Genomic DNA, 13,964 nt, shown 5'->3' with positions numbered 1-13,964 from the left:
TCCAGGGTGAGGTAATAGCATGTGAAGGAGATGTTGGGGCAGGAGAGACCAGAGTGCTGCAGGAACTGAGAGAGGGCCAGAGAGAGGAAGTGGGAGAGACCAAATCAGGCAAGGCCTGTGGACAGTTTAGGGGGCACCACTGAGGGGGTTTGGCAGGGTGTCCCTTCACAGATTTGTAGTTCAGCAGGTATCTCAGGGCCAAGTGGAGCATGAATTTGAGGTGGGTACCAGGGTGGATCCTGTGAAACCATGAGAACCCTTATCTGGGGCAGCGGTGGAAGCGATGGCCAGGCATGGACAGGACGAGCAATCCTCACAGTCAAATGAAAGCACTTGGTGATGGACAGACTATTTTTAAGTGACTTCATCTTTGACTCCCTGGTGGGAAGTCTCCAATACTGGAGTTCAAAAGCATGAACAAAGGAAAGATCAGCTGCTTGAGCAAGAGGTGAAAACTCGAGACCATGGGTTTTTAACACAGTTAAATTTTGGGAGAGCAAAGGCAACAGCCATGGAAAGCACAGTTTGTCTGACACGTACAAAGTGTTTTTTCCTGCTTTATTCATCAATAACCTTACAATTGGAGCTGACATATCTAAACTTCAAAGGGAAAGCGAAGAGCTCAATTTCTGAATATTAAGTGGCTTGCCATAAAATTGTCTGACCCTTTGTTTCGGTAGCGTCCAGTGGAGATAGGAAAGGTGCCATCATTAGACTAGTTCAGGGGCTTATAATTTCACTGGATACCTTCCATGGCCTCTCTCTTCTGAATTTTCAAGGTCCTGTTTTCTATTGTCCCCTTGCATTTCTAATTAGAAGATATTTCTTCTAATAAGATATTTATATTCCACATAATCTCATCCATTTAATCACCTTGTCATGGGGTCTAGGGCCTGGCTTTGGCTGAAGAGCAAAGTTTGTAAACTAGTTTACTGAGAAACTCTCGAGTCTGTCACTCGAGTCCTCTTCCAATATCTGGTTTCCTTTTAAAATAAAAGTATTAATAAAAACAGTTACCATTTATTGATTATTATTGACTTTTTCCAAGGTAAAGAAACTCACAGAGAAGTTGTTATGTGACTTGCCAATACCAGACAACAGAGGCACGATTTTCACCCAAGCCTACTTGACTACAAAAACTATTCCTTTTGCATTATTCCTATTTGCCTCTCTCCCAGCACCCACCTTCTCATCAATGCAATTCTTCTGACAGAGAGAGAAGCCTGGGTCAAACCTACTATTTGCAGCTACAAAGGCCAAGTCTCATCAGTTTCTAAATAGTGAGGATAATTTGCTTTGATCTCACTAGAAGAGAGGGTAATAAAGCATAAAGGCACAATAATAAAGAGGCCATTTTTCTTTCCAGTCAAGAACTTGGATTCTCAAGTCTGCCTGACTTTCAACTTGGCTCTACCACATAGGTACTAACTATGCCTCTGTTTCCTGAAGAATGAGGATCACTATAGAACAAGTCAAGTATCCCTTAACTGAAATATTTAGGTACAGGTGTATTTAAAATTCAGAATTTCTCGATTTTATAAAGGTAACCGGGTTTATATTTTATAACACTCCTAGTGGAATCTGGTGCAGAACCCGTTACCCACTAGTCAATGGCATTAATATTTATGCAGTGAAATAGTATTATAAAATCTCACCTATTTGGATCGGATTCTTTCACCAAAAGAGTTCAAAGAGAAAATCTTTCCTTTTTCAAGACTTTGGGATTTCAAAGTTACGAGTGGAGAATCATGGAGCTGTGCCTACCTTGTAGGGCTGTTGTAAATATTAAATAAGTGAGAGAATATATATTGAAGTGCTTAAAAAAAATGCCTGGCACATAATAGGGGTCCAGCACATTGGGCTATCTTATTTATTCCAAAGGATTAAAAAAAAAAGGCTACTTCTAAGATTATAATTTATATGTCAGAATTATTGCTGCGTAAGATTATTTCTTCAAGGAATAGAAAGCTCTCCTTGATACCTCTTCAGAAGAATTCTAGGTGGACCCTATACCTACTACCATGAGAGAGGTCAGAAAACTCTCCCAGGGTCTGAGGAAAACAATGTATACGTTATTTTATTCCAACTACCACTTGCCAGTCCAGTAATACATATTCTCAAATAATTTGGATCAAATATGACAAGTGCAAATTTCATATTAACCAGCTGGAAATTTGGAACCAGCCAGAATTGGGGGTACATATTGAAGCCTTAAGGCTCAAGCTACAACAGCAAATTAGGATCCCTCTTCATAGAATGTAAAGAACTCTCTTCATTCTTTACCATACTTCTGGCTTCTTCTATAGTGCCGTACTTTCAGCTTATTTAAATCACTTCAATCTTAACAAAATGAAACCTTGAGAACATCTTAATTTGAGGAGAGTTTTAGCTATAAGCTGCTCTTTTGTTCCATCCTATAAAGAAATGTTATTTTCTCATTTATACATGATTTATTTATTTTTATTTTTTTAATTTATTTTTAAATTGAAGAAATTATTTAATTTTTTTCCCCTGTCTACTTCCCTCTCCCATTCCCCTTAGACAAAGTACATTGGTTTTTTCAGACTACACCTGCCTTCTCTGAATCTCAGAGAAGATTCTGCCTTAATGTGATACTGCAATTTGTTGCCTTTTTGATCATTGGAAAATTGAACAGATTGATCTATAATGCCCACTTCATTTTTCGCCTAGCATATGTGTTCCTCAAATAAACAAAAATCATTTCTGTTTATAGTTTATCAGAGAGTTTATAGACCTATTTAGGAACCAAGGACTTTGCATATTATATCCCCAGAATAAAGAAACATTAGTAATGATAATAAATAGGGTAATAATAATGAAATCGGAGGAGGTAGTATTTTAGTTAGGCTTGCTACAGTTTGTCTATTGGAGCAAACAGTTATTGGAAAGCCCTGACGAACTACCAGTCTAGAGGAAAATTTTTAAAAAGGTTTAGTGCAATAGTCAGCTAAAAATATTTCAGAAAGCTCAGTTCAATTTTCTATGTGAACGCCATGCAATTTTCAAGAAATGAAGTCTCTTTTCTTTTATTAAACAATTGTACTAAAAAATTGGTTGTCTCCTCCCCTTGGAAAGTAAGCTCTGTAAGAATAGGGACTTTGTTTTGCTGTATTCCTGGCATGTTAGAACGTTTAATAAATATATGAATAATAAGGGCATGAATCTGAAGCAAGTAGACAAATAAATGAATTTTTTTCTGTTTTCTATAGAAAGCAGACTATTTCTACACTTTTCTATCAGATACATATACATAACATATGATACCAAGAATGTAATGGGTTTTCAGGAATCTCACAGTTTCTTTTGGGGTGAATCTTCCATAAGTCTGGGAGATTGTAAAAGACTCTACTGAAAAGCTCAGTAAAATGGCACCATCTCTACAAGATATTCATGTAGCCCACTTAACAATGGGTGAAAAAACAGAGTAAAATCCCAGAGGACTGCTATATAGTGTTACACAGGAAGTAGCATGGCTTCCTAACTTCTACACACTAGGGGAGCTATTTTTAGGTTGCACTCAAGCTAGAAGACAAAAGCAGGAAGAGTTCAAACCTGTCTCTTCCCACTGTAGTGTGGAAGAAACACAGAGAAAGGCCACAGAGAAAAGGAGCAAAGTGGCAGGGCTACACAAAGGAAAATTGCTGCCTGATATAATAAATATCTGAGGGGCATTAAAACAGAGCAGCCATAGTTGAACACAAATGAAAATGCATTTGCCATTGGAGATAAAGAACACTATATCACCAGTGTTTAAGAACAGTTAATGTTATCTGCCATCTGCTGGCTTGTGAAATGTAGATAAAATTGGCCGAAAGCTCCTTCCATGTACTATAGAAGTGCAATGCTCATTCCGAGACTGAATGACCTTTCAAGGGAGCTGTATTCCTATGGCTCTTTAAGGCAAACATAAAACTCTGCCCTTGTCTAAGTACACATACACACGCACACAACATTTTGGGGTATATAAGTCTCCACTGAACAAGTGTAGGTGACAGAATGGAGAGGGCTGTCACATAGCACACAGCACAGCAAACAATTTAGATTTTGTTCTTTAAAGAGCTTCAGCTCTTCCCACCTGCAGACAGGCCTTTTCACTATAACCAGCAGCAGACTTTCACCAGCTCACTTCTCCCTTCTTCCCTCCACTCCTTTCTCTCTGCAGCAAAACCTATTCCATCTCATTTTGTCATGTAGAGCAACTTCCTTATGTAGCTAGACGCCTGCCCTCAGAAGCTCACCTTTTATTCTTAAAATTTCTCCTTAAACATGAATTTTCCTCTAAAGAACACTTTTAGTGATAGCCATCTTGATAATAACATTTTTACACTTCAAGAAAAGAAAGGCACCATCCCCTAGTAAACCTCTATGAAAAGAGAGCAGCTTCAGACATGGAGGAAAAGAATTATCAAAAAAAGTAAAAAAGAAATATGAATGAGATCAGAACAGAACAAGTTCTTTAGCCATAATTTGCTAAAACAATGGAAGTCAATATCAGAGCCTGACAGTATATTTAGTTACCATTTACATATAAAACCATATTTTAAATAACTATCATAAACTGATTCTAATTTTATCCTATAATTAGAGAACAGAACATTCTTGATAAACTCTTTTGTTATCTTTACAAAGCTTCTAATTAAAAAACTCCTCAAAACATTATGGATTGTATGAACTAGGTGAGCCATAACTGGTTATTTTAGTCAAATCCTCATTCTCAATAAGTGGCTTACTCCTTATTCATATTTTGGTGTGCTATGTGTTATACAAAATGTTCTCCATCATATAGCAAAAGAATGCTTTGTTAATAAGAGGGTTTTTTAAAATTGTACACTCTGCAAGTGATGAAATTCTGTAATCTAGGGTAGAAATTCTCAGACTGTGGCCCCAGACCAGCAGCATAATCAACATCTGAGAATTTGTTAGAAATGTAAGTTCTTAGGCCCTGCTGCAGACCTCCTGAATCAAAAAGTCTAAGCGTAGAGCCCACAGTCTGTGTAATAAGCCCTTTATTTAGTTGATGCTGATGCCCGCTCAAGTCTGAGGACCGCTGCCATAGTGTCACCAGGCCTCCAGAGCTTTCGAATGTTTCTGAATGCCAGTGCAATTCCTGAGGTAAGATTCATTTCATCGCCAAGTCCTTTGATTCACAAAAATCTGTGACCCAGTTTTAGATGTCCTGGTTTCCCTACTGGCAGCCATTCACAATTCTCTACCAGGCTTATTGCTCCCTGCTTTGCACCCTTGGGTCAAGCTGCTGGTATGTTGATCATGCCATGCTATGCAAGGTGGAAGGGTTTATTTAACCTTGCCAGCTCTCCTCATTTACTGTTCAGAGGTCTCCCAACAACTCCTGGAGCACTCAAAGTTCCCAAAGAAAGGCCTTCATTTTTCTGTCCTCGAACTACCAGTGGTTACAATGCTTCTACCAGGGCCCTCAACTCTAAACATTAAGCTCCTGGCTCTCACCTCGTGAGTTTTCATTCACAGCACAGCTTCCCTCCATTTACACAGACCAAGGGCTACCTTGTCCACTTTGTTCTCCTTAAAGCAACTCATCTACCTCTTCTTCGGGGCTCAGCTTTCACCTTGAGTTTTGAAAAGCCAGTGGTTCTTGTATTTTAGCATGTGTCAGACTCAGCTGAAGAACGTATTAAAACACAAAGTGCTGGGCCCACCCCACTATAGTTTTTGATTCAGCTGGACTTGCATGTAGCCCAAGAATTTGCATTCGTAATAAGCTGTTCAAGAACCATACTGTTGAAAGCCAATGGCACTCAACTTATTTGCAGATGAGTACCTAACAAAAAAACCAGACTTGCCCCTCTGTCTTATCCCCAAATGACTAGTCCCTGATGTCTTCCAAGAAATGCAAAGCATCCATCAATTAAGTCAATGTATTTGTCTTTATTGGTAATTAAATTTCATTCACTTCAACAAAAGTTTTGAAGCAACTTTAATTCATCAGCAGAAATAGTCAATTTACTTATTGTGCTCAGAGAATTGCTTTTCCTCCCAGGGGAAATGGTGTACTCTGTTGCTCTTAAAATCTTCTGGCCTTGGCCCTGATTCCAGTTTTCTCCAGCTAAGGTGGAGTTAGGATGGGAATGGGGAATCAGAATTCAGAAATCTTGCTGTCTCTAAGCAGTACAACAACGGTAGTAGAATTAAGGGGACAGAATCTGGCTTTGAGAAGCAAATGGGATGTGACATTAGTAATCCTGCCAATGATCGAAACAATTAAACTCCTACTCTTGAAAGGGAGTCCCTCGCTTCCCCATCCTTTCCTGCCCTATTCACCAAGCCAAACTCAGAAATAGAACACGCTCATTTTTCAGGTTACTCTCTCTACTTCATCTCCAGAGACCACATCTGCTGCTCCCAGAACAAGGCCCTATTCTCACAGCTACACAAGTCACTACTGACATCCTCCTCTGGAAGGTGGAGCTTAAACCAGGAGAAAAAACCACCAGTAGAACAAAAGCCTCATTCCAGGTCCCAAATGCCCAACACTGCCTGCCAGCAGTAGCCACGTCCCTGGTCCACAGCCCACATCAGAGGCCTGCAGAGACATGGGGCCGTGGTAATGGAAAACACATGACGGCCTGTGGCTTACCTTTCCTGAGTTCACTGCTCCACCTGGGGTGAGGGAACTCCTAGGAGAGCTGTTTGAGAGGGCCTAAGGCATAAGGTTATGTACCATTTTCTAGTTTCTCCTGATGAAAGCAGAAAGTCAGCATCCAACCTATCCCCAACTGAGACTAGCCTCACCCAGTCGATTCAAGTGCCAAAGGTCCTGGGGGAATAGTATTCAAATGTCTCTGCTAACTGCCTTTTGCTTCTCACAGTGGTTCCCCAGGAGCATAAAATATGAGAAGTGAAACTGAGCATGTCACCCCTTTAATTAAGGGAGAGGAAGAACCTCCCTGAAGGCCCTTTTCATTGGGCCTGTTATTTTTCAGTTGGTCACACACAGGCCCTCACTATGAAGGGTTTCACGGCTGCCTTCCTCATCTGGACTCTGATTTCTCTCAACGGCGGTTGTAGCCAAGCCTGGCCCACACACACAGCTTGCAAGGATGGGAGCTTGGAAGTGCTCTACCAGAGTTGTGGTAAGGTCTTTCAAAATATCCATTTGTGTTTGAGGGGAAAGTAAGGCCAACAGTTGTGGGCTGCTGTAGCGCTTAGTTGGGGTGGGTGAAGGGTGAGGAGACCAGCGCCGGACACTTTCTCCACTCACGACAGGCCAGCAAGGGCCATTTGGAGCTTTTGGAAAAAGCGAGGTCAGAGGTGGGAAAGATCCTAAAGAGACCCACCATGAGGACAGAAAAGAGATGTTGAGAGTCAAAATGCAGCAATTCACTAACACTACAGAAGCTGAAAAATAACAGAATGACCAATGAGTCTATCAAATCATGAAGCCTTACCAGTTCAAAATTAAGAAAAGATACTTCCAATCTCCTGCTCAAAAAATAAATAAATAAAATAAAATAATAGTAGTAGTAGTAATAATAATAATAATAATAATAATAATAATAATAATAATTGTACCCCTGGACAGTTTCTTTAGTTTGCAAGTTGAGTGAAAAGGTCGCTTATGCCAAAGAGAAGATTCCTGTCCTTCTTATGACACTCCTAGAGTTTCTGTTACAACAACATCATTCATTATTAAGCAAAAACTTATTTTGCAGCTATTAATGCCTGGATTTTCTTTAGTGCTAGACATCACTAAAGAGAATGAATCATAATTGTTACCCCAAGGGGGCAAACAGATAAACCAACAAAAATTGCAATCTAGTGAGCAGAATATGGAGAACTACTATAATGAATATCTGAAACAACACTTTAGGGTTTAGATTAGTCTATTAGGACTGTCATAACAGAACACCACAGATTTGGTGGCTTAAATAACAGAAATTTACTCACAGTTCTAGAGGCTAAAACTCTAAGGTCAAGGCGTCAGCAGCATTGGTTTCTCCTAGGACCTTTCTTCTTGGCTTGCAGATGGCTTTCTTCTCTCTGGGTCTTTACATAGTTTTTCCTCTGTGCCCGCACATTTCTAGTGTGTATCTTTCTTCTTATAAGAACACTAGTCATGTTGGATTAGAGCCCACCCATACAATCTCTTTTACCTTAATCACCTCTTTAAAGGCCCCATCTCCAAATACAGCCATATTCTAAGGTATTGAGGGTTAGGTCTTCAACATATGAATCGGCAGAGGAGGCCTGACAATTCATTCCATTAAGGGGGGCTATGTGGCAAGAAACGAGCCTAACCTCAGGACCACATCTCGAATAAAGATTGGAGGGATGGGCTCATGAAAAGGCATGACATTGTGAAATGTGACACTTTGGAGGTTGACAGGAAGCAAAATATTGTTTGGACTGAAGGAGGTGGAAAGGAGATATGCTTTAAGCATCTGCATTGCCCCCACTGTAAGCTCAGAAGTTGTGGAGATGTTCCACTTGAGCAGATAACTGACCCCTGTAACTGCCACCCAAGGAGCTACCTCAGAAAGGGCCAGACAGTCAGGCCAGTCTTTAGGGTCATTTGTCTTCAGTTTGACTTGACTTCACTCCTCTAAAAAGAAGAAACATAGAACATTAAAATACACCCCTCAATTTTTTTTTAATGTTAAAGAGAATGAATGGCTAGATGCCAGTGTGTTGATCTCATTACTCTTGCTCTTCCCATGGGGACGGAACACTTTCTGCTGGCATTTATTCAGTTTATGTGCAGGATGAGAAGCAAGACTTGAGATGAATGGACTGCTCAGGATTTGTTTTTCCAATTCATCCTCCCATAAAAGTTTGCCATGGCTGATCTACCTCCCTGACCAGCCTTCAGCCTACAGCCAAGTTGGCACAGCCTTGCAAGTCGCTGCCAGGAGCAACAAGAGGAGCAGATGCATCAGGAAAAGAACTAGATCATTGCACTGGCCCACCTGAGGATAAGTCCTCCATCTGCTCCACAGAGTCAGGGAATGTCAGGCACAAGTCCTGCTCCGGGCACTCAGAAGAACAGAATGGAGGAGATGCAGTTCTCGTCCAACAGTAGTAAGGGTCAAACAATTAAATAACAGGGTAAATGCTGTGAAGGGCTGGAATAGAGGCATGCATCATGTACCAGGGCACATGGTGGTTGGAGAGGATGAGGTTGGAGACCAAATCTATCTGAGGAAGAATCATCAAGCTTGAGTTCAACCTTAAAGAATAATAAAAATAGTAACTGTAACATCTCATGTTTATGAAAGGTTTATATGTGACAGGCACCATGCCAAGTGCTTTCTAGGAATTATTCTGATTTTACAGATGTGTAAACTGAGGGTTAGAAACATCAGATAACTTTCCCAAGGCCATACAAGCAACAGTGGCAAAATTACATCTCTAGTGGCACAGAGAAAGCAGTAGGTAAATATTTGTGCAATTAACATGAATTGATCCGAGGCCTGTCTGACTCCAGAGCCTGTATTTTAATCTTCTGCTGTCTAGAGTTTTGTCTGAAGTCAGTGGAATAAAGGTCAGGATCAGGAAGGAGGGAATGGCATGTGTGAAGGATCGGGATGTGACCAGGCATAGAATTCAGGGCTCTGAACACGAGAGCAGGATGAAAGATAAGGTGGAAAGTGTGGGCAGACCTCAATATGATGGTTAATTTTATGTGTCGACTTGATCGTGTTAAGAGATGCCCAGCCAGCTGGTTAAACTTTATTTCTGGGTGTATCTGTAAGGGTGTCTCCAGAAGATAGTAGCATTTGAATCAGTGGACTGATTAAAGCAGATCACCCTCATCAATAAGGATAGACCTCACCTAATCTGTTAAGGGCCTGGATAGGACAAAAAGGTGGAGAAACAGAAAAATCCAATCTTGGCCTGATGGCTGAGTTGGGCTTTATCTCCTGCTTGCAATATTCTTGGTTCTCAGACCTTCAAACTACATCTTTCTTGGATCTCTAACTTTTCAGGTAGCATGTCATGGGAATTTGCAGCCTCCATAGTCATGGGAGCCTATACCTCATAATAAATCTCTTTCTAGAACACACACACACACACACACACACACACACACACACATTACATATGTAATTTCATTGTTTATGTTTCTCTGGAGAACTCTAATACACAAGGAGACCCAAATAAAGTTGGGCTGCATCCCATCGGCAATGAGGAAGACACATTTGGAAAGCTCTCTCAGGTAATGGGTAGGAGTGTGGATACTAGACTGAAAGCCGTTTGAGGCTAGAGACAGAGTTTGTAGTTTGTAGAATCAATAATCCAGGAAAGAAACGATGAGAGCCTGAACCAGCATCATTTCAACAGCCATGATGTCAGAGGGAATCTTTAGTACACTTTCAGGTTAACAGAGTGAGTCCTAGGAGCTTCTCTAGACATGGGCCCTGCTTCATGTCTTACTAGCCATTGAGCTGCATACGCCTTCCCAGATGGAAGTGGCCCTCTCTCCACTGCAGGATTCATAGTGAGGCAGCCCCCAAGGCCTTCATACTGATACCAGTGCAAAGGCTACATGTCGTGACACCCTAGCCAGTCCTGGTATTTACACATCCTTAGTGCACATCAGAGGCTTCTAGAATTCCAATATGCACATGGATGTGGGAGAGTCAGCCGATCAAATAGAGGGTCCATTATTTTCTAGGCCTAGTGTTTTATTTTTCCTTCCCTTTTTGTTTTATAATTTTGGTGGGAAGAAAAAATCTTAAGTTAGAAACCGTTTTGAATAATACAAAAATCCTTGAAAAGAAAGAAACTTATAAGCATTCATGGAGCTCTCAATACTGACCAGGAAGTGAGTAAAATATTCTGAAAAAGCAGAAGTCCTGCTCCGTCCAATTATTAATACTACAGTGTAACAACCTTTAAAAAAGAAAGAGAGAACAAGAGCAGTCAGGGGCCTTTCTTTGGTTAAATCATAAGACAATTCCCAGGGCTAGATAAATTCCAGGGACCCCCACCCCATGCACATGTCGCAAATGTCCACCAATATATTCATTTACACACTGCCTCTATCACGCCTGTACATGAGGTAGATTACGAAAGTACACATAATGAGAAGGTGAACTGGTAGTGGAAGAAGCAAGGTAAGGGAAAGGTAAAGAAAGAGAATAATAAAACCAGGGAAGGTCAGGATACATACAACAATGAGGCAATGTGAGGGATAAGATCTCGGGGTCTGGAGTCAGCAAAATTCATTCCAATCCTTGAGCCATGCTAAGTCTCCTGTGCTTGATTATAAAGTAGGTGTGTGAGTTTCTTATAGCTGCTATCACAAGTTATCACTTGGTGGCTTAACATGACACACATTTATTCTTTTAGAATCCTGGAGGTCAGGGGTCCAAAGTCTGTTTCATTTGGTCAAGTGCCACACTCTCTTGGAAACTCCAGAGGAGAATCTCTTTCCTTGTTTTTTCCAGCTTCTACACTGCCTCTATCACGCCAGTACATGAGGTAGATTACGAAAGTACACATAATGAGAAGGTGAACTGGTAGTGGAAGAAGCCTTTGCATTCCTTGGCTTGCAGCCCCTTTCTCCATCTTCAAAGCCAACAACGTAGCATCTTCAGCTATCACGTTGCTTTCTTCTGTGTAGCATCTCCCTCTGTCCCCCTCTTAAGAGGACACTTGTGATTAGGATAATCTTACTACCTCAAGACCCTTAGTTTAATCACAGTTGCTAAGCCCCTGTTGCTAAATAAGGTTACATTCAGGGTTTCTTGGCATTGGACATAGATATCTTTGGGAGCCATTATTCAGTCCACTACAAAAGGGATAATAAATTCACATACCTCTCAGGTTTTGTGAAAATTAAGTGCAAAGGACTGCATAAAAAGTGCTGAGCGCATACTATGCCCTCAATAAATCTTTGCTGCTAATGTTTTGTAAGATACCTTACAGTCACTACAGGTATATTTAACTATGAGCTTTCTTGAAACCAAATCCAATGAGGAAATTCCATTATTTGCAAAATAAGACCAGTTTTAAGGAGATGTCTAGCTTTTCCTGATATCTGGATAAGCTATGAAAGATATTTTTCCTTAGAGAAATGGCATAGTGGACAGTATCTCAATAAGAGATGCCACAGTGACTCAAATTTGTTGTTTCTCATAGTGCCTCGCAGTGTGAACCAAGGGCTCATCCCAAAACTCAACTCCCCATCAGTTTTGCGAATCTCACAGTAAAATCTTCCATGAATGCAGCACTTGCAGGTCTGGGTTATTCAAAAGGACAACCTGTAGGATTGGAAGAACTGCATGTGCTCCAAGCAACCTTCCATAAATATCATTATTGTTGCATTGTTGTCGTTATCGTTACTGCTGCTGCTTTTATGAGGTTTTTGATAAGGACTGGAGAGCAGAGATCTAGGTAGTATTTTCTGGCCAGAGCCTTGAGTGTAGATCTCATTGTCGCCATTTAACGTACTTTGACATCAACCAGGCAGGGAGGAGGATCATAAAAAATAAGAAACCCATGACACATGACTGAATCATTCCTGTCCCCTTTTTAATTTCCTTGACACTCATAGTCAACCTGCCCATTCAAGCAGTTCCTGGGAGTTGTCCAGTGCAGAGGTCAGCAAATGAAGCCCATAGGCCAAATTCCACCTGCTGACTATTTTTGTCTAGCCCATGAGCCAAGAATGGTTTTTACATTTTTAAATAGCTAAAAATTTCAAAAGCAGAAGTAATATTTGTGACATGTGAAATTACATGAAATTCAAATTTATGTGTTAATAAAGTTGTATTGGAACACAGTCACACTCATTCATCTATGTCTTATCTTTGGCTGCTACCATACTACACTGTTGAGTAATGTGATAGTAACTATATGGCCCACAGAGCCTAAAATATTAACTATATGGCCCTTCATAGAAATAGTTTGCTGCTCGCTGGTCAAGGTTAGGAAGGAATCTCTCAAGCTGTTCATCAGATCAGAGCCTCAAGTTCTAAGTCTTCTGGATAATTGTAGCCATAGAGAGGCTCTATGGTCAAGTGGATGTGACACCTAAACCACCATGATTGAAAGGAATTTATAGGCTACCTTTGAAAGAATCGTCATTACCATAAAAATCTCCTGCTTTTGCATAACATTTTACAATTTAGAAAGTCTTTGCATTTATAAAGTCTCATTCTACCCTTATTAACAACTCTATGAAGGATGTAGAGTGTTTATTTCCATTTCCCAGCTAAAGACACTGAAACGCATACATAATAAATACATTAATTAAGCAATGTACCTGAGCCATGATACAAGCCTAAGCATCTGACTCCGTGCCTAATGACTTAAAGCTGTATAGTTGGATTCTTATAGTGAGCAACCCATGCCATCTGATCCCAGAAACATAGAGTGAAGACATGGAGAAGGCACAGCTCAAAAACTAAGTCTTTGGGTAAAGAGATGAAAACCTCAAGCATTCTGTGAACTAGAAAAATGAGGAGGAGGAAGAAGGTAGCAGGGGGAGGAGCAGATTTGTCTTCTGACTCAAGGATTGTTTCCTCTCCTTGCCCCTCACTCCAGCCTCCTCTCTCTGCACACACTCAAAGCTGGACCTAGTTGGCTCTCCCCCAGTACCCACCAGGGACCTGCAGCAGCCATAGAGGAGAAGAAGCACTTGCATCTACATTTTTCAGCCACGTGTACCAAGTTCTCTTTTTTTGCAAATGTGTCTGGAAATGACATCTACCATTCTCTTATCAGTAACAGCATATTTTCAGTTAGAGCCCTCTTGAAAATTTTGGCATGCCTACTCTATAGGGAAACCCTCTGTCCTCCACACCTGACATGAGTTTCATCTGTGGATAACTTGGTGAATTGGAAAGTGGGGCATAAGGGAAGCCCTAGCTCTAGCAGTTAGTTGAGGTCTGTGGGTGGTCCCTATGGGGCCCAGCCAGCTACCCAGGAGGTTCTAGGGTCAGGATGCCATGGTATCTGGC

At 40.8% G+C, this 13,964-nt stretch overlaps 1 protein-coding gene across 1 annotated transcript in view; it reads left to right on the top strand.

Annotated features, from left to right (window-relative positions):
• The first annotated feature begins 6,952 nt into the window (after positions 1–6,952).
• LY86 (lymphocyte antigen 86) overlaps positions 6,953–13,964 on the top strand; it is a 73,819-nt gene continuing 66,807 nt past the window's right edge. Inside the window, exon 1 of the mRNA XM_016160999.2 lies at positions 6,953–7,130. Within this exon, the coding sequence (XP_016016485.1) occupies positions 7,004–7,130 (127 nt within the window). The 5' untranslated portion in view covers positions 6,953–7,003. The remainder of the gene's footprint in view (positions 7,131–13,964) is intronic.

This window comes from Rousettus aegyptiacus, unplaced genomic scaffold, assembly GCF_014176215.1.
Source record: "Rousettus aegyptiacus isolate mRouAeg1 unplaced genomic scaffold, mRouAeg1.p scaffold_m13_p_1, whole genome shotgun sequence".
In the NCBI taxonomy this organism is placed as follows: Eukaryota; Metazoa; Chordata; class Mammalia; order Chiroptera; family Pteropodidae; genus Rousettus; species Rousettus aegyptiacus.
Note: the sequence above shows the minus strand (reverse complement) of the source record. Positions and strands in the feature narration are given on the sequence as shown.